The sequence below is a fragment of the Oncorhynchus kisutch genome, linkage group LG4 (assembly GCF_002021735.2).
Source record: "Oncorhynchus kisutch isolate 150728-3 linkage group LG4, Okis_V2, whole genome shotgun sequence".
NCBI classification, from domain to species: domain Eukaryota; kingdom Metazoa; phylum Chordata; class Actinopteri; order Salmoniformes; family Salmonidae; genus Oncorhynchus; species Oncorhynchus kisutch.
Genome location: NC_034177.2, coordinates 71,762,414 through 71,788,921, shown reverse-complemented (window position 1 = coordinate 71,788,921; position 26,508 = coordinate 71,762,414). Strand labels below are relative to the sequence as shown.

General features: G+C 43.0%; 1 protein-coding gene across 3 annotated transcripts; it reads right to left on the bottom strand.

Moving 5' to 3' along the window:
- On the bottom strand, positions 1-25,336 carry col17a1b (collagen, type XVII, alpha 1b). Of its 3 annotated transcripts, none has more exons than XM_020481813.2 (55): positions 25,203-25,336; positions 23,178-23,245; positions 22,568-22,618; positions 22,259-22,375; positions 21,831-22,145; positions 21,433-21,480; positions 21,244-21,285; positions 21,068-21,118; positions 20,719-20,865; positions 20,292-20,486; positions 19,861-19,947; positions 19,546-19,617; positions 19,270-19,428; positions 19,093-19,188; positions 18,713-18,757; positions 18,461-18,616; positions 15,295-15,591; positions 15,097-15,147; positions 13,856-13,882; positions 13,731-13,757; positions 13,533-13,595; positions 13,267-13,371; positions 13,094-13,156; positions 11,068-11,103; positions 10,853-10,906; positions 10,710-10,745; positions 9,318-9,353; positions 9,122-9,184; positions 8,991-9,026; positions 8,825-8,896; positions 8,645-8,671; positions 8,493-8,528; positions 8,378-8,413; positions 8,194-8,274; positions 7,961-7,996; positions 7,738-7,848; positions 7,359-7,481; positions 7,159-7,221; positions 6,972-7,031; positions 6,791-6,817; positions 6,588-6,650; positions 6,091-6,168; positions 5,908-5,955; positions 4,345-4,473; positions 4,090-4,221; positions 3,892-4,011; positions 3,511-3,642; positions 3,281-3,385; positions 3,002-3,169; positions 2,754-2,909; positions 2,432-2,668; positions 2,092-2,256; positions 1,850-1,930; positions 1,673-1,753; positions 1-1,575 (listed from the first exon to the last, which is right to left on the bottom strand). In XM_020481813.2, exons 2-55 carry the CDS (start codon positions 23,233-23,235, stop codon positions 1,526-1,528), a joined length of 4,950 nt encoding a protein of 1,649 aa, XP_020337402.2. In that variant the 5' UTR covers positions 23,236-23,245; positions 25,203-25,336; the 3' UTR covers positions 1-1,525. The 3 variants fall into 3 exon arrangements, with proteins under 3 accessions (XP_020337402.2, XP_031679435.1, XP_031679436.1); XM_031823575.1 differs by having other exon boundaries at positions 19,546-19,614; XM_031823576.1 differs by having other exon boundaries at positions 21,244-21,282.
- Positions 25,337-26,508: the final 1,172 nt, after the last annotated feature.

Sequence of the window (26,508 nt, the reverse complement as noted above, 5' to 3'; positions counted from 1 at the left end):
TTCTTGTTTGTTCTTACTAATAGTATTTATTGTTATTTGTAGAATTTACTTCAAGGTACAAAAAGCTGGTCAACATCAACATGACAAGAGTCCATTTCAGTGCAGTTTTTTTTTCTCCACACAAAATACATTGCAATAATTTTCAATACATGGCTTGACAAGGAATAAACATTTATTGAAAATTAAGTTTTCTGAAGTTTTAATGAAAATAAAGAATAAATGACAATTGTTGTTTTGAGTGGTTCAAAAGTGCCCAAGTAACACTTAAATGTTTTGGGTGAAAAATACTTTAATGTTATCAATAAAGCTAAGATCCATAACTATCATTATCTTTTTGAAAAGTACATTTTCCCATGAGTTCCCTTGAGAAAAAGAACTAGAGCTTTATTAAGAAAGGTAAACACGATACACCCACATACTAACTAGAATATCAAAGAGTGCAACCACAACCATGACCAGCAGCCAATGTATCACTCTACTTCAGACTGTTAAACACATTCTTTAGTGCAGGGGTCTCCAACCTTTTCTAGCATGAGAGCTACTGTACTTCAAAACTATTTTTTACTTTCAAATAGGCACATTCTTCTCTTCCCCGGGTCCTTGTTGTACAATATATGTGTTTTCTAGTAGAATAATGGTTAATAAACAACTAAGGGGCCCCATAAAATTACTGTATTTTTGTATAATGTTTTTTACTCTTAATATTAGAATTATTCATAGAAAAATAACTAAAATTGATGTTTTGAGTCCATGTCAATGCTTAAATCACATCAGACGACCAATTTTGAGGTCTGGAAAAAAACCATACATTTAGATTTTTGAGTGTAATTACCCTTTAATTGCGCATTTAGAAAGAGAGGAATGTCTGAGTCTATCAATGTCTATGTTAGGCCTACTTCTGCAGCACCTCATGGCAGAGTAAAAAAAAAGGACACCCAATTGATACGAATAATCATTATATATTTCTGTCAGGTAGGCAGAAGGTTTTTGGGGAAAGTCTCTGTGTACCCACAAGACGGTTATCATTACTAGCATCGCTAACAGGTTACATACAAAGTGAGACACATTTGTGAACCATACAGACAGAAGTGCAATATTGCTTGAAATTAATTGCCAGATATTGTGTTATATTTGGCTTTTTAAGCCAATAGTGGCTAACCAGGGGTGGGATAATGTCAATGTGGCTTTGATTGGATGTTTGCCAGGAGCTTTATGTTTATGACAGTTTGCAATGGAACACATTTTTTAAAATCCATGTACTTTCAGAATTACTTGGCGACCTACTCATAGGTGGGCTGCGAGCTACTGCTAGCTCGCGACCTATAGTACCTGTCGGAGACCTCTGCTTTACTGCCATTATAACATTTCCATATCATCCATTGTATTCACACTCAAAAAAGAAACTGTAATTGAATAGGCAAGCAGGCATATTCTAACGTAATGTATGATTTTGACTATGCACAGGACAGAAGAGCTGAATAGAAATAAAGCTTTATCTGATAGATTTGGTTAAGCTTAAAACACCTTAAACACCGATGCTCCGACGCCGACGACCAACCCTAACTTCACCTGCACCTGGAAAGAAAACAAGGGAATGAAAAACAGTTGCTGAGCTGCACGTGATTTTGTTTCACAAAAATCCCAAATGGTGCAAGCAAAGTGAAATGTTTACCTTTCTCTCCCTTCTCTCCTCTGTATCCATCCTGACCATGCAGTCCCTGCAGTCCTGGAGGGCCTGGGCGACCTATCTCGCCTGCAGATAGATATACCATAGTCATGTTATGTCCTAGTGTCAATCCCTGCTGGAAATGTAATTCAACAGTATGACCCTGTAGTATGACTACCATACCTCTGTCTCCTTTGGGTCCGAGGTACCCCCTGTCTCCTTTCGGGCCAGTATTCCCTGGGGGGCCAACAATGGTGCCGTGGGCTAGAGCAGAGAGTACACGCCATGTCAGAGGACAGGAGGCAAGGCCACAAATATTTTCAGCAAGCATTTGCTTAGCAATTCTTCTGGGTACCACAATTCAATTCACAACTGTGGATTAGTTTAGTATTTAGAAAAAACTGAGAGTTTGCCCCAAATCTTACTTCTAAAGAAGTCCATGAGGTCAGCAGTCACGTTGCCGTAAGCGCCAATGACACGGCTATACCCGGGAGGTCCAGGAGGCCCAGGGGGTCCTGGGAGGCCTTGGGACTCCCAGGAGCCTCCTCGCTGGTGACTCTCAGACAGGATGTCCTGCAGTAAGCCCTGGTCTGGAGGATCAGAGGATAGACTGTTTATATACTGTCTGTTTTTACCTAAAAGGTCACAGCAGCGTCTAAGCCACTGTGCAAAGTCAATCAAAGCCTCAAACCCAATCAGGTCTCAGCACTTATACTGTAGAAGCACACAGTTACAGAGACACGCTATTGCTAGTCATTCACTCACTCTTGATGTAGTCTGTCACTCTCAAGGCAACGTTGGAGTAGTCTAGTGGCTCTGTCAATCTCCCAATGTCACTCTGGCGCCGCTCAAGGTCAGAAGAGTAACGTGGGTCACTCTGGGCATAACTCTGACGGTTAGTCTCAACCCCACCAGGTTCTCCAGGGTCTCCTTTGTGACCACGGGGACCCTGAGACCCAGGAGGACCTGGTTGGCCAATAAAGGAGTGCCGTATACTGTCACCTGGGAAATAACACAACAATAGTTAATGTGATGTAGAGTGTCAGGTTAATATCTATTCCAATGGATAGGGAAGAGGTCAACACACTGCTGAGGTACGCCTGGAGTTCTGTGCGGATGCTTTCTCGCTGGTAGTTTCCGATGTTTCTACTATCTCCATAGGAGACTACTCCGTGAGAGTTCCCTGGGGGCCCCTGAGGTCCTGGGGGGCCGGGTGGGCCTGGAGGACCACTGTACCCAGAACCTGAGATGAGACAGAGACAGATGTCAAGCCTTCATGGTCTTTGTCGAGTGAGCGCAGAAGGATGGAGAACCTCTTAACTGAACCAGACTCACTTTGTAGGTAATGCTGGACGTCCTCTATCCTTAAACCCCCTGAGGCTGAGCTCCTGTAAGATGGCCCTCCTGGGGTACCAGGGGTGCCTGGGGATCCCGGGATACCTGGAGTACCAGGAGGACCAGGGGCTCCAGCAGAGCGCCCAACCATCGCACGGAATTGTGAATCTTAGAAAGCGGGAAAGTAGGAAGAAGACAAAGAGTAAGCAGTAAATCAAACGTGTTTAGATGATCATAAACACAAGATACCTCTGTAAACCCCAGAAGGTGAGGTCTTACTTTGCAGGAGTGCGGAGATGTCACTAACACCGCTGAAGGAGCCAGGTAGCCCTGGAGGCCCGGTTGCACCCGGAGGTCCAGGCTGCCCACCACCGATCCCGCGTTCTATAATAATCATTTTAAAAATGCCATCCACAAGGTGAGAGATTGAAGCCTGGTCCATAAGAAACCCAAAGACATTCATGTTACCCATCCTGTGCGTGTGTTTTGCTCCAGTAGCCCCTACTTACCGTTCATGATTCTGAAGACGTAGGTAGCCACTTCCTGTGGGTCGTAGTTTGCCGTACTGCCTCCTCTGGCTAATGGTCCTGCTGGGCCTGGAGGTCCGGGTGGGCCCATTACATATCGCCGTACGTCATCCCCTGAACCAATCAGTCAATCAATCAATTGTAAGTATTTATACTTTTTTTTTATTTGCCCAAACAGCCCAAACATAGTTTTTACAAGTTTTTCTTTTTGTACATTCTAGACACATATTACATACATGGCACTTTTTTTCACAGTAGTTACAAAGTAGAAATTACATAGTATACATTATATATTGTGTTTTCAGTCATAACTATCAACAGTAAGTTGCTATGGATAAGAGTCTGCTGAATGTAAGTACTCACTCTGTAGCATAACAATGAGGTCATTGACAGACATTGAGCCAGAACCAGAGCCAGAGGACCCAGGAAGTCCTGGGGGGCCTGGAGGACCCTGAGCACCACCGCCGAAGCCTGATCCTGAACCTGAGACAAGACAGTACAATCATTAGGCTGCTTCCACTCTTCCACAGAACTACAAAATTGGACAGGAAAGGAACTTACGCTGCAGATAAGCAATGACACGAGAAGATATGTCCTCCACAGAACTAGAGGATCCAGAGGATCCAGGGGCTCCTGGGGGTCCAGGGAGGCCACGTGGGCCAGGAAGACCAGAGGACATACTCCTAGCATTAACTACAAAGGACAACCAGCACAGGTTAATCTAAGTAGAGTAAAAGGCAGCTCGTCACGATATTTAATGTGGGAATTATTACTTCATGACTTAGTGTTCAATGTGCCTTAGAAGAAGACTCTTACTTCGGAGATAGTCGTTGACATACTGACGCAGATCAGGAGGAGCAGAGGCTATGCCTGGAATGCCTGGGTGTCCGGGAGGACCCGGTGGACCAGGAGGACCTGGGAACCCTGTGCTGGCCGCCACAGTGCCTGTCAGAAATCAGATAATTAGATACAATAGTCTTTATTTAATGAGAAGTATCTGCATTCATGATATGGTCAGCTATTTAAAGTTGTGCACATTGCTTCAAAAATGGTTGTTAAACACAGTCGTGGCGAAAATTCCCATTAACTCCTCATGTCTAGTTTTAACCCAGCCTTAGTTGAACAAGTGGATGTTCGGCGTAATCAACGGACTTCCCTACTAACGGGCCTTTCGGAACGCTCCGAATCGGTGACGGAAAACGGGGTAAATTGGTACTTCAAGGGGTCCCTTGACCCAGCCGGTACTCCTTGGAGCTCACCGTGTTTGAAAATGATGTAAGGCGGCCAGTGGCAAAAACTAGTCGGGCCCAGCGGAGAAACCCTGGGAGGACCCTGGGAGGACCCAGCTCCTTGGAGTGGCCCTTCCTCTGAGGCTGTACTGGGTCAAGATAAGAAGATTTCACCAGTGGTACCCAACCCACTAGCGGCACCTTTTTTCGGCTATCAGGAGGTGCATCCTGCATTACTTAGCTCACTTCGCAACCTTTTTTCCCTGTGGTGTCCGCACGAGGTCGCGCCTGGTTTGGCATGTCCAGGTTTTTGATTTGTTCTCACTGCATTCGTCACCATTATTAGGTGTTGGGGTCCTGTCTACAGGCCCCTTTGTAAACACATTTGTACTCATCACCTTTATTAGGTGTTGATTAATTTATAGATTTCTTGCCCGCTATATATACATTTTTATTGCTTGCACGGGCCCCATAGCTTGGGCCTTAGACTTCTTTTTGCTCCTCACCACAATTGGGTGTTGGGGTCCTGTCCAAAGGCCCCTTTGTTCATAAATTTCTTGCCCGCTATATATGCATTTTAGTAGCTATATTATGTTGTGGCTCTCTGGTTGTCTGCCGATTTTATTTAGGTTTTTAGTTCCCATTTCTTGTGTAGTATTGTGTTCGCTTGCCCACGCTTCACTATTTTCTGGGGCTTTTCATTTTAAACAGTCGGATTCCCCTGGTCGGCACCAGTTCTAAGTCAGGCCGAGGCAACCCGCCAGAGACCCCACGTAAACGAGGCCAACGAGTACCGTAGCTGGGGAGATCCGCGAGAAGGGCCCAGCACGCGTCCAGAGTCGCCGCTGCCACAAACGAGAGCCCACAAGTTGGACCGCACAACGAACTTCCAGCAGTGGCGAGAGAAGGGAGGCGGAGCAACTGCTCCCCCAGCCACGGCTCGAGCGCAGCCCCGCTTCGCACCCCAGCCCCGACCGACCCAGCCCTTAGAGCCAATCCTTATCCTGACGTTACGGATCTGACTTGCCTACTTCCCTTACATACATTGTTCTAACATGCCAGAGGCTGTTCACCTTGGAGACCTTGATGATCTAAGTGTATCTAATGTTGTGGGTGGAATATTGACAGCAGGTCAAAGATGAGTGTTTACCTCTTGCAGAGCCAGGAAGACCAGGAGAACCGGGAATTCCAGGTTCGCCTTGGAAATGTGGAGAATAAGACAACTAGTTATTTCAAAGACTGAGTCTAGACCTGTTACTTTTACAGGCACCACAACCTTCAGAAGCTAAGTGTATTTGTTTCTAATTAAGATTCCCAAGTTTTGGTAGTTTACCTTTCCGTCCCTCTGGTCCAGGAATCCCTGGAGTCCCTGGGGGCCCAGGTGGCCCATGTGTTCCACCGTATGGTGATGCTGTGTGGAACAAAAGAGCAAAGCAATTAATCAGAAATATTTTGTCCTACTATACATACTTCTAGACTTCTGCCCGTTAACAATGTTTTGACTATGGTCTATAGCAGTGGTTATCAAACCTCTCCTCTGGGCCCCCCAGCCGTTCCATGTATTTGATCTATTCCAGAGCTAGCACACCCTGATTCAACTTGTCCACTTATTATCAAGCCCATGACTAGGTGAATTAGTTGAGCTAATTTAGAGATGAGCTAGTCTGTGGGTCCCAGAGGAGAGGTTTGAGAACCACTAGACCAGTGGTAGACTATGGTGGGCCACAATAAATTCTCATTACTGGGTCAATAACCTCCTGTATCAGAGTTGGTCATGTTTTTTTTCAATCGCTGTTGGTTTAGCCTTGAGTTTGACCAAGATAAGTTCACCTCTTTCAGAGCCTACTCCTGGTCTTCCTGGGCTCCCTGGTAGACCAGGCTGGCCTGAATCTCCTACAAGGGAACATGGGACACAGGGATGAAGGACAGAGGATTAGTGTTTCCAATGGGAACAACCAATGTGGATCTAGATAAGTAGTTCATTCTGTTATATGAATTGATTTCCACCAAATGTAGCTTTTTAGACCACATACCTTGGTTTCCTCTTGGTCCTGGTGTACCTGAAGTAAGAATATTTTTTAAATACTTTTAGATGAAGATCATAGGATTAGGAGATTACGTTTGTGATGATAAACAGAGCCAGTTTAGAGTATGCTGTCAGTACGCATCTGCAATGCCTCTGAAAGGCAGGTGAAAGGTTTCTGAAAGGCCTACCAGGTGATCCTTTTGGCCCAGATGGCCCGGGAGGTCCAGGGGGTCCAGAGAAGAATGTTCCTGAAAGAATTATAGTGACAAGCACAGCATTACAATGCAGCCAAAAAAAGATCTACAGAAATGTAGGGTCACTTCTTGAACTCGATTGCGTTATGGGTTTGGTCATGTAAGTCATGTTGTTACGCACCTGAATTGGGTACAAAGCTTCCTGACTCTCCTTTCTCTCCTCTAGGACCAGGTCTGCCATATCCTGAGAGGCAGAAGCAACAGGAAAATCATACGATGACATCAAGACTCAACATTTAGCCTAATCAACAAACAAAAAAAATCAGTAACTTGTGAATTGTTGATATTCATTCTTAACATGGACACTTCTCGCAGGCTTACCTGGCTCTCCTGGGGGACCAGCTGGTCCTGGGAGTCCTGATCTTGAGTCACCTGCACGTCCAGGGGCTCCAGGGGGTCCAGGGGGACCAGGGGGACCTGGTTGTGCAGGAAGACTGAACTGTCCTGGATGAGGATATCAAGAAGAACCATGAGGTTACACAAGCATCTGACTGTTTTATCCGCAACGTTATGTTTCACTGTGTTGGACTCGAGTGATACTTTTCAATGTGTGCATGCTTGGGCAATAAGGCATTAAGCATTGCTCGAGTCCACAGTGTCTTCTATAACATGCCATTTACATCAAAAATTTTGATTTGGTTGAAAAAATATGAACTTATCCTTTAATTAAATTATAAGCATCATTGTAATGAGTACTCACTCTCAGCTCTGGATGAGCTGACGGTTTCACTGGTTTTCACTGAGATACCTGCCTCTCCCTGGAGTCCCTGAATACCCATCTCACCCTTCAGCCCTCTCTCACCTTTAGGACCTGGGGAAATAAGCATACATACAGTACATACAGGACTCTTGGCCAGAAAATAGATAGCATGTATAAGACCAATACTTTAGCTATCCACAGATCCATAGGTTATCTGACTTACCAGACTGGCCAGGAAGACCAGCAGGGCCAATGGGGCCTGAGGAGAATGAAAAGTTCTATTAGAAAACACTGTTGTGTTATACATGTCATTCATATTGACCAAACCAACATAGGTTCACAGCTAGGTCAACTACGTACCGTAGAAACTACATGGTATCGCTATTACAACTTTGTTATGTTGTAGTTGTAACAAACCACAGTGCTACAAAGCTAAACAGGAAGTCTATGTCTGACCTGATAACCCTGGGGGTCCGGCTTGACCGGGTGCTCCGGGGCTTCCTGGGGGGCCGGGGATGGCCACAGAACTAGATCCCCCTGAGGAATCACCACAAGCAGTTTTAGGTACACACTGACAGTCATACAGATGTATAGCTACTGTAAACACATCGCCGCTGTTATGCAATAGTCAACCGGTTACCTGCATTGATGATTCTTCCTGGTTCTCCTGCCTCACCTAAAAGAAAGTTACACAGTCATCACAATATCAAAGTTTAGAGCCCTCCATTTTCTAAAAACAATGTCAGCTGTTTTACCCTTGGCTCCTGGTTGTCCAGGGTTCCCTGGTATTCCTACAGAGGGAAGAACACTTTAGAGGAAAACTGATGACAAGAGTGATGAAAAGACTTCACTTGAGCTTGTCGTCATAATTCTGTTATTACACTAAATCCCAACTGCAACAACATACCTGGTGGCCCTTGAAGCCCGGGTGTTCCTAAAGAGAGAAAGATCAATTAAGATGCATTTCAATCTTCTCTTTCAAGTGGATACAATGTGATCATTTTCTGTAGAAAAGCCAAGTCAGGATGAACAGGAGTGTAAATAATAGAGGTGTTCAGGGAATATTGAGCGTGACACAGTAGCTTACCTGGTAGGCCTGAGTCCCCTGCAGGCCCAGATGGACCTCTGATCCCTGGTAACCCAGTAGGACCGTGATCACCTGAGAATGACATCATCATTATATAGGCCTATTGTACATAACACTTGATGTATTGTTTCCTGTCTTTTTACATAGAACATATTATTCCCTCTACCTCTTTGGCCTTTGTCACCATCAATTCCAGGAGTTCCTGTTTAAGAATTAAATAAATGTATTAAACCACGTTAAGCTCTAGAATGAGTTTGGGGAGAATGGTAGAGATTCAAAGCGCAGCCAGCCACTCACCTGCAGATCCTTTGGGTCCTTTCTCTCCGGCTGGTCCTGGCAAGCCTGATAGTCCTGGGTCACCTGAGGGAAAAGACAGTTGATTGGAATACAGTACCTTCAATGCCAGATGCTGCATCATGGGTCATTTAAATACTGAATATGTTGCTTGGGATGAAAGTGCCTTTCGTATATCTATATCACGCCAGCTACGCACCTGCGGCACCACGAGGTCCTTTCTCACCATGGTCACCTATTATAAAAAATAAAGGTTACTACTTAGCTACTGTATATCATATGGGAAAAACACAGGCATGTTACTGACTCTCTTAGTGGCAGTGGAGGCTGGTGGGAGGAGCTATACGAGGACAGGCTCATTGTAATGGCTGAAATGGAGTGAATGGAATGGAGTCAAACATGTGGTTTCCATATGTTTGATGAAGTTGAAGTTTTTATTGAAGACTCATCAATTCAGTAGGTCCTATGATTGAGTGTAGTCTGGCCAAGGGGTGTGAAGGTGAACGGAAAGGCACTGGAGCAACGAACCATACTTGCTGTCTCTGCCTGGCCAGTTCCCCTCTCTCCACCGGGATTCTCTGCCTCTAACCCTATCACGGGGGCTGAGTCACTGGCGTACTGGTGCTCTTCCATGCCGTCCCTAGGAGGGGTGCATCACTTGAGTGGGTTGAGTCTTTGACGTGATCTTCCTGTCCGGGTTGACGCCCCCCTTGGGTTCGTGCCGTGGGGGAGATCTTCATGGGCTATACTCGGCCTTGTCTCAGGGTAGTAGGTTGGTGGTTGAAAATATCCCTCTAGTGGTGTGGGGACTGTGCTTTGGAAGATTGGGTGGGGTTATATCCTGCCTGGTTGGCCTTGTCCGGGGGTATTGTCGGACGGGGCCATAGTGTCTCCCAACCCCTTCTGTCTCAGCCTCCAGTAATTATGCCTTAATGGTTTATGTGTCGGGGGGCTAGGGTCAGTCTGTTATATTTTGAGTACTTCTCCTGTCTTATCCGGTGTCCTGTGTGAATTTAAGTATGCTCCCTCTAATTCTCTCTCTCTTTCTCTATCTCTTTCTTTCTCTTCTCTGAGGACCTGAGCCCTAGGACCATGCCTCAGGACTACCTGGCCTGATGACTCCTTGCTGTCCCCAGTCCACCTGGTCGTGCTGCTGCTCCAGTTTCAACTGTTCTGCCTGCAGATATGGAACCCTGACCTGTTCACCGGACGTGCTACCTTGTCCCGGTCCTGCTGTTTTCAACTCTCTCTCTACCGCAACTGCTGTCTCTAACTCTGAATGATCAGCATTGCTTGATGTTTGGGGTTTTAGGCTAGGTTTTAGGCTATAGCACTTCGTGACATCGGCTGATGTAAAAAAAGGCTTAATAAATACATTTGATTGATTGAAAATTTGATTGATTTGACACACCCTTTGACACGGTTTAATTTATCCCATTCCAGCCATTACAATGAGCCCGTCCACCTATAGCTCCTCCCAATAGCCTACACTGCTTAGCGGTCAATGAATAGATCAATGTTTTCCACTGCCAAAAGTAAAACCACACAATAGATTGTGTCTCTATGTTAACACATAATTCCTAAGACATACCTTTGATTCCCTGAAATCCAGCAGGACCCCTCTCCCCTGTAGCAGAGAAAATACATTATTGAACAGTTCAATACTAGTATTCATTAATTCAATCAATGATCTCTGGATCAATTAGCCCCACATAATGTAAGGTCATACTGTACCCTTCGGACCAGGTAGTCCTGATTCTCCACGGAAGCCTTGAGATCCTGGTTGGCCTAGAAGCATATACACAATAACAAGGTTTTAACCTTTCACTGAATGTGCTGTGGAATAATTCCAAAAGGTCAACGCACACTTAATTCAAACTTTTATGTAGGCTACTCAGAGTTTATATCTCAAGTTAGGATTTAGCCCTAAGTGAATGAAGGAGACTGACCTGGCGTACCAGGAGTACCCGGAGCACCCCCTGAGCCTGGAACAGACATTTAGAAAGGAGATTAGAAACCTGATGGAGTGTATGCAATACCCTTCACTTCAGAAGCACAATTTTTTATGGCCACCCTCAGTTTGACATTGGTAGTATACTGTAAAAAAGCCAACTTAACCAATTGCTTAATCAGAGTTATTCTGTGAGTTGAGGGGGACTTAAAAACAGTGGAGGTTGCTGAGGGGAGCGCGGCTCATAATAATGGCTGGAACGGAGCAAATGGAATGGCATTAAACACCTGGAAACCATGTGTTTGAAGTATTGGATACCATTCCACCTATTTCGCTCCAGTCATTACCACCAGCCTGTTCACCCCAATTAAGGTGCCACCAACCTCTTGTGCTTCAAAAGGACAAGAATCAAGCTAATGTGTTCAAGTTTGTTTACTCAAAAAACTCTGCTCGAAGTGAGCTGAATATGAAAAAGCTGATTGAGTAAAATGACAAATTCATGTTTGCCTTTGGAAGGGAACGCTGTAAAAAAGCCATTATTGACCCATGGCTTAATCAAGTTTATTATGTGAGTTGAGTGGACATCAAAAGGACAAGAATTTGAGCTAATATGTTAAAGTTTGTTTACTCATAAACAGATCGACGTGAGCTGAATTTGAACAAATTACAGGAATTACTAATTCATTTTTGCTCAAAACCACAAAAAAACATGCCCATCATTATCTTATTTCCCAGCATACTCTATTGCAGGTTGGTTTTCAGAATTGCTTGTTTCAATATCTGTGTTTTTGTATGTACATTGATTGGTTGATTAATCTTATGCTACAGAAACATACATTTTTCTAAACTAATCCAATCTGTTAGTAGTTGCAGTTTATATGAATCTTCTCAATGCAGGTTGAGGGTGATTAAAAGTTCCAGTTGTTGGATATCCTCACGCTGACTGGATTCCAATAGGAATAACCCATCACTTTGTAAACCAGCATAATGTGACTTGCAGGTTTGATGTGGACTGTAAAAGAGTTTCAGACCATTGTGTTAGGTGGGTCAATTCAACGTCTATTCCACGTTGGTTCAACGTAATTTCATTGAAATGATGTGGAAACAATGTTGATTCAACCAGTGTGTGCCCAGTGGATAGGATCTCAAAGAAAGACCTTATGATATACACTTACTATACCAAACATTAGGAACACCTTCCTAATATTAAGTGGCACCCCCCTACCCCACCTTTTGCCCTCAGAACAGCCTCCATTCGTCGGGGCAAGGACTCTACAAGGTGTTGAAAGTGTTCCACAGGGATGCTGGCCCATGTTGACTCAAATTCTTTCCACAGTTGTGTTAAGTTGGCTGGATGTCTTTTGGGTGGTGGACCATTCTTGATACACACAGGAAACTGTTGAGCATGAAAAACCCAGCATAGTTGCAGTTGACACAAACTGGTGCGTCTGGCAACTGCTACCATACCCCGTTCAAAGCCCCTTGCATGTTGTCTCTTGCCCATTCACCCTCTGAATGGCACACATACACATTCCATGTTTCAATTGTCTCAAGGCTGTAAAATCCTTCTTTAACCTGTCTCCTCCTCTTCATCTACACTGATTGAAGTGGATTTAACAAGTGACAACAATACGGGATCATAGCTTTCACCTGGATTCAACTGGTCATCTATGTCATGGACAGAGCAGGTGTTCTTAATGTTTTGTATAGTCAGTGTATGTAATGTATTGTCATAGATTTTGCACCGGGAAATATGCAAATAAGTTTGAATAAATTCTCAAGTTGAAATGTATGTTCACTCAACCTAAAATTTTAGGTTGTACTTGATTGATGAATTAAGGTCACAAATGACTAAAGAACTCCCATCACCTAGTTGTCTAGGTCTTAAATGAAAGTAAAAAGCAAAAACTCACAGACCCTACTGTAGGTCCTCCATGGAATGAGTTTGACACCCCTGGTCTAGAGTGAAGCGCTACTGTGTTTATGATCCTCTCTGAGACACACAGTCCCACTCATAGCCCTACCTTTGGGCCCAGCCGGGCCGACTGGACCAGCAGGACCAAGAGATCCTGATTCACCAGGAGAACCTGTGAGAACAAACCCAAATTGATGATCATTTAACTATTTTTTACCTGGAAAGTGAACCATGTGAGTATGCAGTCTATATAAATTAGGAAAATCTAAATTCACAACCTACCTTTCTCCCCCTTCTCTCCAAACCCTGAGGGTCCTGGCTCCCCTCTGGGCCCTCCAGGCCCCTCTCGGCCCCTGAGCCCTTGTGGCCCCTCAGCTCCATGGTCACCTACACACACATGCACACACACATGCACATGTATAAGCATACACATAGTTTGACTTGTAACCCACTTGTTTAAATGGGTCCACATTAGCTTTTTGATAAAAGCTGGTTACAATATGAATCAACACAAGTAATAATAAAAAAAAGGGTTAACATTATTGTACCTTGACTTCCTTTTTGTCCTTTGGGTCCTTCGTGTCCTGGGTGACCAATGGCACCTGGAGGACCTGAAGTCAAAGGTGAGAGGTCAAAAATGTGTGACATAAGTACCAAGTTATTCTTAAAAGTCATACTGTACTGTCAATTAAACTAGTACTGAACCAGCATAATGGTAACTTCCACATCATACCCATTGTCCTTACCTGGCAGTCCTGGGAAACCATTGTCACCTGAAACAAAGAAAATGACGGTAACACACTTGGTGAGAGCGAACTTCAAATTAAAGTACAATAAATACATTTATTTTTTAAGTCTTAAAAAAACAAACCTTTAGTTCCATGATTCCCTGCATCGCCTGAAGCAAAGTAAACAGAATACATGAAACATAGCAGAAAGAGCATTGAGACAGAATAACTCCTTAACCTCTTGAACCTCTGGGGGCAGTATTTCATTTTTGGATGAAAAACGTTCCCGTTTTAAACAAGATATTTTGTCACGAAAAGATGCTCGACTATGCAAATAATTGACAGCTTTGGAAAAACACTCTGACGTTTCTAAAACTGCAAAGATATTGTCTGTGAGTGCCACAGAACTAATGCTACAGGCGAAACCAAGATGAAATTTCATACAGGAAGTGAGACAGATTTTTGAGGCGCTGTGTTCCAATGTCTCCTTATATGGCTGTGAATGCGCAAGGAGAGAGCCTACACTTTCTGTCGTTTCCCCAAGGTGTTTGCAGCATTGTGACGTATTTGTAGGCATATCATTGGAAAATTGACCATAAGAGACTACATTTACCAGGTGTCCGCTCGGTGTCCTCCGTCGAAACTATTGCGTAATCTCCAGGTGCGTGCATGTTTCCATTTTGAACAGAGGAGAAACCAAACTGCCACCAGTGACTTATCATCGAATAGATATGTGAAAAACACCTTGAGGATTGATTCTAAACAACGTTTGCCATGTTTCTGTCGATATTATGGAGTTAATTTGGAAAAAAGTTTGCGTTGTAATGACTGAATTTTCGTTTTTTTTTCTCAGCTAAACGTGATGAACAAAACGGAGCGATTTCTCCTACCGAAATAATCTTTTTGGAAAAACTGAACATTTGCTATCTAACTGAGAGTCTCCTCATTGAAAACATCCGAAGTTCTTCAAAGGTAAATTATTTTATTTGAATGCTTTTCTTGTTTTTGTGAAAATGTTGCCTGCTGAATGCTAGGCTTAATGCTATGCTAGCTATCAATACTCTTACACAAATGCTTGTGTAGCTATGGTTGAAAAGCATTTTTTTTTTAATCTGAGATGACAGTGTTGTTAACAAAAGGCTAAGCTTGTGAGCCAATATATTTATTTCATTTCATTTACGATTTTCATGAATAGTTAACGTTGCGTTATGGTAATGAGCTTGAGGCTATAATTACGCTCCCGGATACGGGATTGCTCGTCGCAACAGGTTAAAGTATCGGTATAGAGACATAATTCTTTGAATATCCTTGGATTACACAATTGTCTCCATTGTTTGTACTCACAAAATACACAAACTGACAATATTTTCACAAGAGATCTTACCTTTAGTTCCCGGCTCTCCTCTGTCCCCTTTCATTGAAGAGGTAAGTAGGGCTATGAAACAAAATAACAAAATAAGCACAAATTTGGGAAAAGAAATTATGCTCAGTGAATTCAATAAATGTTTAATGTACATATACCATAAATGGTGAATGTATTTCTTATGTTCGAGTTCTAGTCATGTTCATGTGTGTACAATACCTTTGAATGACTTAGACTGCATTTCAGCTACTAGTAGTTCCTGGATGGTCCTCTGGAGGGCAGCATTGTCTGTGTGCCCGGCGATGCCAGTGCCCGTGCCAGTGCCCATCCCCATGCCCAGGCTGGTATCCTGGTTCAGGGTGTTGTCGGAGCGGGCCGCGCCTCCAGTGTCCATGTAGGGGCCAGACTGGGGGTTGCGGATGTCGTTCTTGGAGACTGACTGGCGGCTGGCATGAGCAGCGGTGGAGGTGGACTCCAGAGCTGCCACTTGAGACTTCAGATTCCTCACGTCCTCCGCTGTGGAGGGACACAGAATGTGTTTTGACTATATTGTGTGCATTGGTCCTAGTTAACTATACAGATGTAGGATCTTAATTTAATCCCTCTTTTGTTGCAGAGAGCTTCGTGATTTACATAAATTCACTGAAAACCCACACAAACACACGGTTTTATTACAGTTTCTTTCAATTTCTAATATGCGTTGGTCAAAACTGAAGTCACATTGTCAAAACTCATCACACAGTCAGCGAAAAAGAAGTGCATGTGGACCAAACTGTGAATCATTTTTCATTGCTTTCACACAAAATGCATTCAATGACCACATTCTCCGAAATCCATGAATCCATCCTCTTTTCACATTCATACTTTTCACATTCATTGCAGCACGTTTTCAAATGCTAACACACTGTTTCCAAAACTGTTAAAAACACATTCAAAACAGAATGATGGCAAATGTTGCGTAGTTCTGCAGTAAACATATAAACACATAGAAAATCTCAGCAGAATAGCTGATCATTCCAAACACAGCTGATTGTAATTTTAGCTGAAAGCCTACCCAAGTGTCCTGTTTTTAGACGCGTTACCAAACAGACAAAAGAGGACGGCTTCAAAATAATTTAATTTGTAAACATGGAGGAAGACAGGTTGATGGGGAAAGAAGAGTGGCAGGGAGAGGGAGAATATGTGGAGGACAAAGGAGAGGAAGACCAAGAGCGGTGGTCTCTGATGAGATAAGGGCCACAATTATTGACCATGTTGTAAACCATGGTCTCTCTTTGAGAGAGGCCGGTTTAAGGATGCAACCAAATCTGCAGCGTTCAACAGTTGCATCAATAGTATTAATTTTCCAGCAAAACAACAGGTGAGATGTGCATGCTTCAATGATAATTGAACTACATACTACAGTACAATACAGTATGTTCACATTTTTACATGTACTTACATTTAGAAATATATTGATTGTTTTGTGTTTTTCAGTAGGATCCAATGGTTGCCTCCCATTAGATGGGCAGGAAATTTTCATTGTTGACATGGTAATTGGCAACAATACAATAAAATTGCAGGAAATTCGGGACAGAGTGCTGGCAGACTAGATCATTTTTGGCAATGTGACTACGGTCAGCAAAATGACAATTGCCAGAGTCCTAGAGAAACAGAAAATAAGGATGAAGCAGTTGTTCACTGTACCCTTTGAGAGAAACGGTGAACCTGTGAAAGAACTCCGGTATCAATATATCCAGGTAAGATGTTGGTTCAATAACCAAACAGGGTACACAGCTATTCATAATGTCAAGTACTGTAAAACTGTGGATTTACTGTATTTTAGAGATTAATGGAGATGGAAGTCAGGCAAACTGCATATACATTCATCTTTGTGGATGAAGCTGGATTCAACCTGGCAAAAACACGCCGCAGGGAAAGAAGTTTGATTGCACTTAGAGAAACAGCGGATGTCCCAGGCCAGAGAGGCGCTAACATCACAATGTGTGCAGCACTGTCCAATGATGGTTTGTTTTTACACAAACCACTCATTGGCCCTTACGATACAGAGGCTCATGTGGTCTGGATGACCTGCATAATCGACTTGTGCCGGTGAAGGAGAGAGGGGCAAGAAACTCCCCTACCTTCGTTGTTGTGTGGGATAATGTGGCATTCCACCACTCTGCTGCACTACCTTCATTGTTGTGTGGGATAATGTGGCATTCCACCACTCTGCTGCACTACCTTCGTTGTTGTGTGGGATAATGTGGCACTCCACCACTCTGCTCCACTACCTTCGTTGTTGTGTGGGATAATGTGGCATTCCACCACTCTGCTCCACTACCTTCGTTGTTGTGTGGGATAATGTGGCATTCCACCACTCTGCTGCACTACCTTTGTTGTTGTGTGGGATAATGTGGCATTCCACCACTCTGCTCCACTACCTTCGTTGTTGTGTGGGATAATGTGGCATTCCACCACTCTGCTGCAGTCACAGACTGGTTTGCTGCACATCCCAGGATGTCAGTACTATTCCTGCCTCCATACTCCCCCTTCCTAAACCCCATAGAGGAGCTTTTCTCTGCTTGGAGGTGGAAGGTTTATGACCACCATCCACATGACCAGATGTCCTTACTGGATGCCATGAATGCAGGGTGTGGAGACACTTCTCCTGAAGTCTGCCAGGGTTGGATTAGACATTCCAGAAGATACCCAAGATGCATCGCCAGAGAAGACATAAGATGTGATGTTGATGAGAACTTGTGACCAAATGTAGGAGAGAGGGAGAACTAGAACCCTCACAGTACTGTACAGTATGAGTGATTATACTATACATGTTGTTCTTGTTTGTAATTATTATTGCAGCCCTGGAATTTCAAGAATTATTTTTTTGTATCAACTTTTTATTTTTCACCAGTAAATTACTATGTGCAAAGATATAGAAAAATAAAGGCTACTGAAGCAAATTGCTGCATTTCTGATTAATTCTTGTTACATATACTTTAGTACAGTCAATAAAGTGAAAAGATGCTATTCTTATTACATAATCAAATACTGATTTATGTGACAAATCATTCAAACTTCAAAGAGAAAAGTTCATAATTTACGCAATGGTCCCTGTTAGTGTTTTTAGGTCAGTGTGTTATGAGTGACAATGTATGCTTTCTGAGTGAGAATTGTTTTGAAAAAGTGGTTTCAGTATTGACAGATGCTTGTTAACAATTGAAAAAACTATAACAGTATTGCACTTTTAATGTAGCCTACTTTTGTTCTGCTAATAGCCTAACCAAACGTTCAAATCCTGTTGCTGCAGGATTATTTTACTATGACCATACTGGTCAAATTAGGATCCTACATCTATAGGTCATAAGGTCAGGGGAAACTCTTGTCCCTAAACATGACTGACCCAGGGCAATGAGCCCGAAGAGCAGGCCCAGGAGCAGCAGGGAGAGCAGGAGCAGTCCTAGCAGCCACTTCCACCAGGAACAGCAGGAGTCCTCACACCCACAGCAGCCCCCACCTCGTCCTCCGCTGCTGTAGTAGTCCCCCTCTTTTTGGATCTCTGACAGGGAGGGGGAACAGAGAATATGATGGGTGGGTTATGGATGAAGTGTGAGATACAAATGGCCAACTACTGATATATTTAAATCACAAATACCTGCATATGTTGCTTTGTCTTTTGTTGACACTAGGGGTGATCCATCTACGGGATAAAATGGTGATGTATCAGCAGCATTCTCTTCACTGTGTGCATGTGTGGACGTGTTTAACGAGCTATACTTGTGGGGACCAGAAGTTCCTACAAGAATAGTAAAGAAACAATTTGACCAACTGGGGACGTTTTTAAATTTCTAGGTGGTTTAGGGTTAAGGTTAGAATTAGTGTTAGGGTTAGAATTAGGTTGAAGGTTAAGAGCTAGAGTTAGTTTTAGGATTAGGGTTAGGAGCTTGGGTTAGGTTTAGGGTTAACGTTTTCAGGTGTGTGTGTGTGTGTGCGTGCCTGTGTGTGAGTGAGTGCACATATAAACATGGTGCTTACAGTATGAATTGGACTCAGACTTCAGAAGGACTGGTGCAGTCTCACTGTAGCTGGACACCATCTTCTCCTTCTTTAGAGAATCACCAGACAGTGAACCTGTGATAACATACACAGAAGTTAAAATCACATCAACATTAAAAAGCAGTGAATACTCTGATATTGAAGGAGCTGTCTTACCCCCAACACTGCGAACACTGCTAGTGAAGTGTTTTCCACTGTCTTTTGTGAGGGTGAGCACCTCAGTATCTCTCTTGACTGGAACATTCTCCTTCTGCAGCACAAGGTACTTTAAGTCTTTCCTGTATGCGTCATCAGTGTGAGACCTCAAAGCGGACACTATGGAGAAACACAAATAGTCCTTTAAAAACATAAGTTGCCATAAACATGGTTCTCTAATTCAGTATCACGAAATCTATACATTAAGTTCAGCAATCCTCTAAACTCTAGACTTACTTGCAGAGGTTGACACTCCGGTGCTGACGAGACCACCACCATTCGATATGTTCTTCTGCACTCCATATCCTGCTTGCACACACGCACGTACGCACGCACACGTACACGCACACACACACACACACACACACACACACACACACACACACACACACACACACACACACACACACACACACACACACACACACACACACACACACACACACACACACACACACACAGACACACACAGACAGACACACAGTGTTAATTTCATGAGTGTCTAAGTCTATTAAAATGTATACTCTCTGTAGGATGAGGAGGTTCTACTACCTGTCAAAGTGCCTGAATGTGCGTTAACTCCACTGGTGGTGAGGACACTACTGGACATGGGCGCCAAGTTATTCTGGAATCCATACACTGCAGCAGTCACAGACAACACACAGAATTGTACTCAAAGCTGTGAGCCTTTATGTCGAAACAGAACATTTGCTTTACATTTTCTGAAACATGAGAGAATGCACTAGAAGAGCACTTGCTAAACTGTGAGGTGAAGATATACACCCAAAACAATTTACTGAGTTCAGACGAACCAATAAGAATCATGAAAAACATACAGTATGTAGTACCCAATATAGCTAAGTGGGGGGTGCTTTTCTGAATGCAGCATCTGCCGTCTTATTGGATATAATTGAACTGGATCCAAATTTGGTTGCCCTAACATCATCGAGAGTGCTGCTCAGTGCTCTCATTGGTTGTCTCACCTGACAAGGAGGAGGGTGAGGTGGTGTTGAGCAGGGAGGACCCCAAGCCTGGAGACATGTTGTTTGTGTTACTATGGTAACCGTATGCGCTGCTGCTGTTGCAAGTGGCAGAGGAGATGGGCAGCGTAGAGCTAGTCCAGCAGTAGGAAGAAGGTAGGCCAGAGTCCAGGGTAGTGGTCTCATACTGCCCAGAGACTAGAGGGACCAGGGAAGAAAGAGTCTGTAAATTGAGGCTTTTTATATGCCCCAATAGGAGGAGGTAGGGGGACAGCAACAGCAAAAACCATCTCCAGCCATAAATCTATGGTAAACCATAAATAAATATAACCTAACCATCTCTTGACCGACTCTTGATCCTGCAGGTGTGTGTTCTTGTTTAGCATGCTGCAGGTGTGTACATGGTCTGTGTGTGAACTGCGTAGCTTACCTGACTGGGAGGCCTGGGTGACGATCTTGGCCTCGACGGTGGCCTTCCTGGGGACAGGCAGGGTGGAGGAAGCGGAGGAGCGGGTGGGGCTGACACTGTTGGAGCGTCCTCCCTTCACCAGCCTCTTCACATCATCCAGCTCAGTCCCTGTGTGGAAGTCAACTGAGTCAGTAATGCTATTACTGAAATGGTAACCTCACATCACATGGTGTCCAAATAGCTCTGTCAGATAAAAATAAAACTCCCCATGCTGCTATTCACTGCCACACAATATCTCAAAAACAACAGCATGACATATATTTGATGAATTGTGTCTAGAAACAATTTCCCTGAAGACATATCAACTCACATCTGCCAGCACTGGGAGAGGCACTCTGCAGTCTGGCTCTGATTTCACTCTCTGGAATATCAAACACATTATTATTATTAATAATGGTGTTTTATAGTCACCTTGTCATTATCAGTATGACAGGTAAGGGAGGAATAGAGGTGAGAAAGTAGAAATAAATTGAAGTATTGGTATACCTCTGCTCTGGCTCCTCCCTATTCTAGTGGCACCTGACCCTGCTGAAAAGAAATACATATATTGATATTATGTAGATTTTGACTAAATTGGATTTTATTGAAATGTCAGTATGATCTCTATAGTTACAATGTAGCTACAATAAATACTCCTATACATAATTCTAAAATGTATTGATATAAAACAGTTACCATAGTCTTTCCGTGTAAACTCGGGGGAGGAGTTGCCACTTGAGCTTCCTGAATGAAAACAGGTCAAGACAGATTAGTCATTTACACTAACACACATTTAGAAGCTGCACATACACGCACACACACACACACACACACACACACATACATATCAAAGGAGTCTGGTTGGAGGAGATATAGGAGAACGGGCTCATTTTAATGGCTGGAATGGAATCAATGGAACGGAGTCAAACACGTGTTTTATGTGTTCGGTGTCATTCCATGTCATTGATCATTGATCATTGATTTTATTCCAGTCATTACAATGAGCCCGCTCTCCTATAGCTCCTCCCACCAGCCTTCTCTGACACACACACACACACACAATCAACAGTGTGATTGGCTGGATCCTCCCTTACCGTCGTAGCCTCCTGAGCGACTGGCCATACTCTTCCTTTCCAGGAAGCCAGGGGAGAGACCCCCAGGCGAGGCAGAGCTCTGGGCCCTCCTGGAGCACCCTGACGAGCTGCTCTTTACTTTTGACCCGGGGCTTCCTCCATACACTCCTCCATAGCCTGAGCCACCCCCACCTCCGCCGCCTCCTCCACCTCCCCCACCTCCACCACCTCCCCCTCCACCACCTCCCCCTCCACAATCTCCACCACCCTCAGAGTAGTCCCCCATGTAGAACCCTGATGAGGAGCTGGATCCTCCGGCATTGACACCCACAGAAGCTGGAGGGGCAGAGAGCATGGGTTAATCCTCCTAAGTATTTATAGTCATAGCCTAATGTCCATGTTCCAGATTAAAAATGTACAAATTAACATTTTAACAGATCTATTCTCACATGAGGAAAAGTTAGTTCCACTGCTGTTCTGGGTTAAAATGTTCTTTTCCAACCACAGGCCTCCAGCATTGCTAGACATAGTCCTGTGGGTACTACTTTTTGATCCACTGCCACCCTCTGGTAGATAAAGAGATACATGGCCACATTCTTCAACAGTTCTTTCAATGTGTTAGAGCAGTCCAACTCTCAGAATATTCACAAAAACATAGTGTGAAATGATAATCAAATTATTACAAAACTGCATTACCAATACCTTTAATCAAACAATTTAACAGTTTGAGGGGAATTTTAAGAGTACAGAAAACTTACTTGGAGGTAAAGATACCAATCTACTTGTCGAGGTTGTAGTTTCTGTCACAACTGGAGACAAAGAGAAGAAAATCACTTACAAATATTATTCAATTTCTAAGATCCTATATCTGTGTTTGGTTATCACATTTTACAGTCACAAATAGACACTTGAAAAGGGTCGATTTGGGATTCAGCAGAGGATTTGCAATAACTTTAAGAAGCCACTGGGTGGCACCCTGTATCTACAATATCGACTGTCCAATTCAATCAATTCAAACAAGAACATTGCACTACACCTCCCTGGGCTACACCCTTCCCCTAGCAACAACCCCCTCTGTGTTCAGGATCTACCAAATAGGTGCAAGGAACATAGTGATGATGACTTCACCCAGCCCACTAATAGCCTGACTGGAGATAATTGCTTTCATCCAGACATTTCACATCTGTGTATTAAAGGTGGAATTAGAATGGTTTATTCAGACAGGAATGGAAATGGATATGCAACTGGAAACACAGTAAATCACATGACTAGCAGTTAATGACTATCATAGATCTCTACTATACAATAGACGTAATAATAAATATCTCAACAAGGTCGACATTAGAACTGCAAGAAGGCAATTCTCACCCTTTCCCCCGGAGCTTCCTCCTGAGTGGTTTCTCTTTCTTGTTGTTAAATCATCCATCCCATGTTATCTGGTGAAGTGAGACCACATTTAGGGAAAATAATATGTCAATAGCATTAGTGTATTAACTTGACTTCAACAACTGAACTAAAAAGCTTTTAGTTGTGTGGTCTAGCATTTTTTTTGTTACCATTGTATTTTTTTGCTAAAATTAAAGGTTAACAATGAGAATAAACAGCTTAATTTCTTAAACCAGTAACACTCTTAAAAATACAGCACACAAGCCAAGTATATGTCTGAACACATACTGTACTCATTCATTTCATTTTTATATTCCTGAGGGCAGAAAATCACCTCCCGCAGTCACTCCTTTCATGAAAGCACTTATAGATACAGCTCATTATAAACTAGATAACCTCAATTGATCTCAAATAACAACATCAGTGATAGTTTACCAGAGTATTAAGTGCAGATTAAACACAGACTGATAACATTTGTTTTGCTTTTCAAATAGTTATCAGCTAGCAACTGCAACTGATCATTTTACAGTAGATACTGAAAATTGGCCTATTTAAAGTTTCCTCTTAGTTTAGTTAACATGCACAGCACAGCATTATCTGTTGCTACAGTAGGTGTTGGGTTAAGGTCCCTACATTGTAGAGGACCTGGATTTTCAGATAGGCCTTCTCGTGCAGGCATTACATGTTACACAGAGATCATCCATAATTATTGTAGGGAGTAGCCTAGTTTGGTGTTTTACAAGCAGATTCATTAAGCTTTTTGAGATTCTACTATTATTTTGTTTGCTGTGTTCGTTAGAGGCATTTACACACTTACAGCCAGTGCATGAAATTGAATAGCATAACTACTTCGCCGACCCCAGGAAAAGCCCTCAATTCCCAAAAGGAGATTATGTACGCCTGAGCAAGCAGCTTTTGAATTGGCCTGAGGCCTGGGGTAAAATAACTTTGCAGTCTTCTTTGAAGATCCCATGGTAATCAAAGAACAAAAAACCCTGGTGCATTGTACTGTTCTGAGGACACAAAGGATCATCCTTTCTAACTGTGGCTCGTCTCTCTACCACACCCAGATCTATAGAATGCATCGGAGACTTTGGGCATTTTGAAAATCAGTTTCAGACCCCTATCTACAGACCTCCTATGATTGAATATAATTTCCATTTCATTAGGTTAGGCGTAGCTTCAGTTTCTGTGTCCGCACGCTCAACTCCACTTTCCATGGTCAAAACTGAACGTGCTAAAACAGGGACTAGAATACCTGCTATCATTCTAAAATAGGACATAAACACCACACAAACGGCACATCTCAGAACAAGTTTTTGGTCATTGAATAACTTAGCTACATCCCTGTTAGACTGTTAATAAAGCAATAGCATTCATTCTGTATGACTGCTTATTATTAGCCTATGCCCGTGAGATAAAAAGGCTTAGCCTATGTAAAAAAAAAGAATTTAAAAAAGAAAGAAATACAAAGCATTTGTTTAATTAAGCGAGTCTGTCACAATTTTTTAGCTCTTCAATTTCTTCAATAGAAAAGGTCCTAAGCCTCCCATAAATGTAGTTGCAACAATCAAAATACAGCAAACCCAGAATTGAGAAAACCTGCAGGTGCGGTCAAACAACAAAAACATTGATCATCATGAAGTGGACGTATACCTTTACATAGTGTCTCAACCAAGGAACTAGACAACAGACAAAATAGTCCTACAGAAGAAAGTGATACACCAATCTCTAAAATTATAGGTGTCCTAATGCCAAGGTATTTCAAGTTAGTGACGCCTAAAGCCACACAACCATAATTAACCTGCTGTCTTTGTGTCTTGGGGAACTAACTAGCCTACCACCTACCTTACAGTAATTTACAGCAACAAACAACAGCTAAATCAAAATTTTTCTCCCAAAAAGTATTTTTGAATTATCAGTGCAATATGCACTTTTAAAACCTGCAAGTTCATCAAACAATCAAACAACAAAAATATATCATCATCAAGTGGACCCGTGGCATACCTTTAGTGTGTGTCAATAGGAGAATCTTCAGTCAACTTCTGAAGAAGATAAATAAAAATCCACTAAGATAGTCCAACTGATATCCGTCAGGTAGTGAATGTTGTTGATGTTACTGTTGCAGGGTAGTGAAGTGGTTTGTCCTTATACCTGCCTCTTTTTTTATTTTCTCTCAACTTTCTCAGGCAAGTCATAACAGGGCAAAGGGCTTTTGTCCCAATCCAACCACACCCATCACCGTTGCTTGTCAGGTAACAGGTAGGCTACCCAGCACGGCTTGAAAGAAACAGTGCCCTCGGGAATGACCAATTAACTTTTCACACTCAAAACATGTGCATACTCGGAGATAGGAGTTTGAGTAGTGTCTAGATATTCTAGAGCCTTTAACTGTTAAAAAGAAAACCAATAATCTGCTTTTGGATAGTTATTCTCTTTTCTGGACTGACATTCTACCTATTTTACTTTATAATTCTAAATTAACTTTTTCAGATTTATATACATTTCACACGCACGTACGCACAAACACACACACACACACACACACACACACACACACACACACACACACACACACACACACACACACACACACACACACACACACACACACACACACACACACACACACACACACACACACACACACTAACCTCCCATGCCTGGACAAGACCTACTTTAATACTGATTTCTAAGTTACGGAAACATGCAGTTGAATTGAATGGTGCCGATTTATGATGGTGAAGTTGTTTCCCTACAGGGTCTTATAAATTGCCTTATATAGACCTACTGTGTGTATAAAGTTCCACAACCTAGATAGCTATGCTTTGTTGATGATTGAGAATAGGAAAAGGAACATTTGATAGCAACGGCTCATTGAATTGTGTGTTCTTCCAATGTCCATTGAGTCCAATATAACAAGATGGAGCATGTGCAAAATACTTTTAATTGATTCCTTATTGCTGTGAGGGGGAGGATGGAACAAATGAGGATGTTTCATTAGGAGGGCTGCCCAGGATCCCGGCAGTCACAAGTCTTCTCCTCTGCTGTCCTGAGGGGTTGGTTGGCTGCCACCCTGCTCTCGTCGGGTGGGTACCAGTCTCCACCCACCACACCCTCCAGAAACAACCACCCACCCTGCATGACTCACTCTGGGATACACCTCATAATATGCAATTATCACTGAAAACTCATTGTGCTATTCAGCTTTTGAATGATGAATGATTCACAGGCTTGAATGATGCATTGCTGAGAAATCTGTGTTTGCTCCGAATCGGCTATGTCAGAAAAAAAGTGTGGTAGAGGTTTTTAA

What these genes read in the sequence shown, in the direction of transcription:
- col17a1b (XM_020481813.2), bottom strand. Translation starts at nt 23,235, where the DNA reads ATGGATGATTTAACAACAAGAAAGAGAAACCACTCAGGAGGAAGCTCC. An exon ending in TGTCATTGCTTATCTGCAGC is followed by an intron (nt 4,012 to 4,089) that starts GTAAGTTCCTTT and finishes GTCTTGTCTCAG; the next exon opens with GTTCAGGATCAGGCTTCGGC. An exon ending in CGTCTTCAGAATCATGAACG is followed by an intron (nt 3,386 to 3,510) that starts GTAAGTAGGGGC and finishes TGATTATTATAG; the next exon opens with AACGCGGGATCGGTGGTGGG.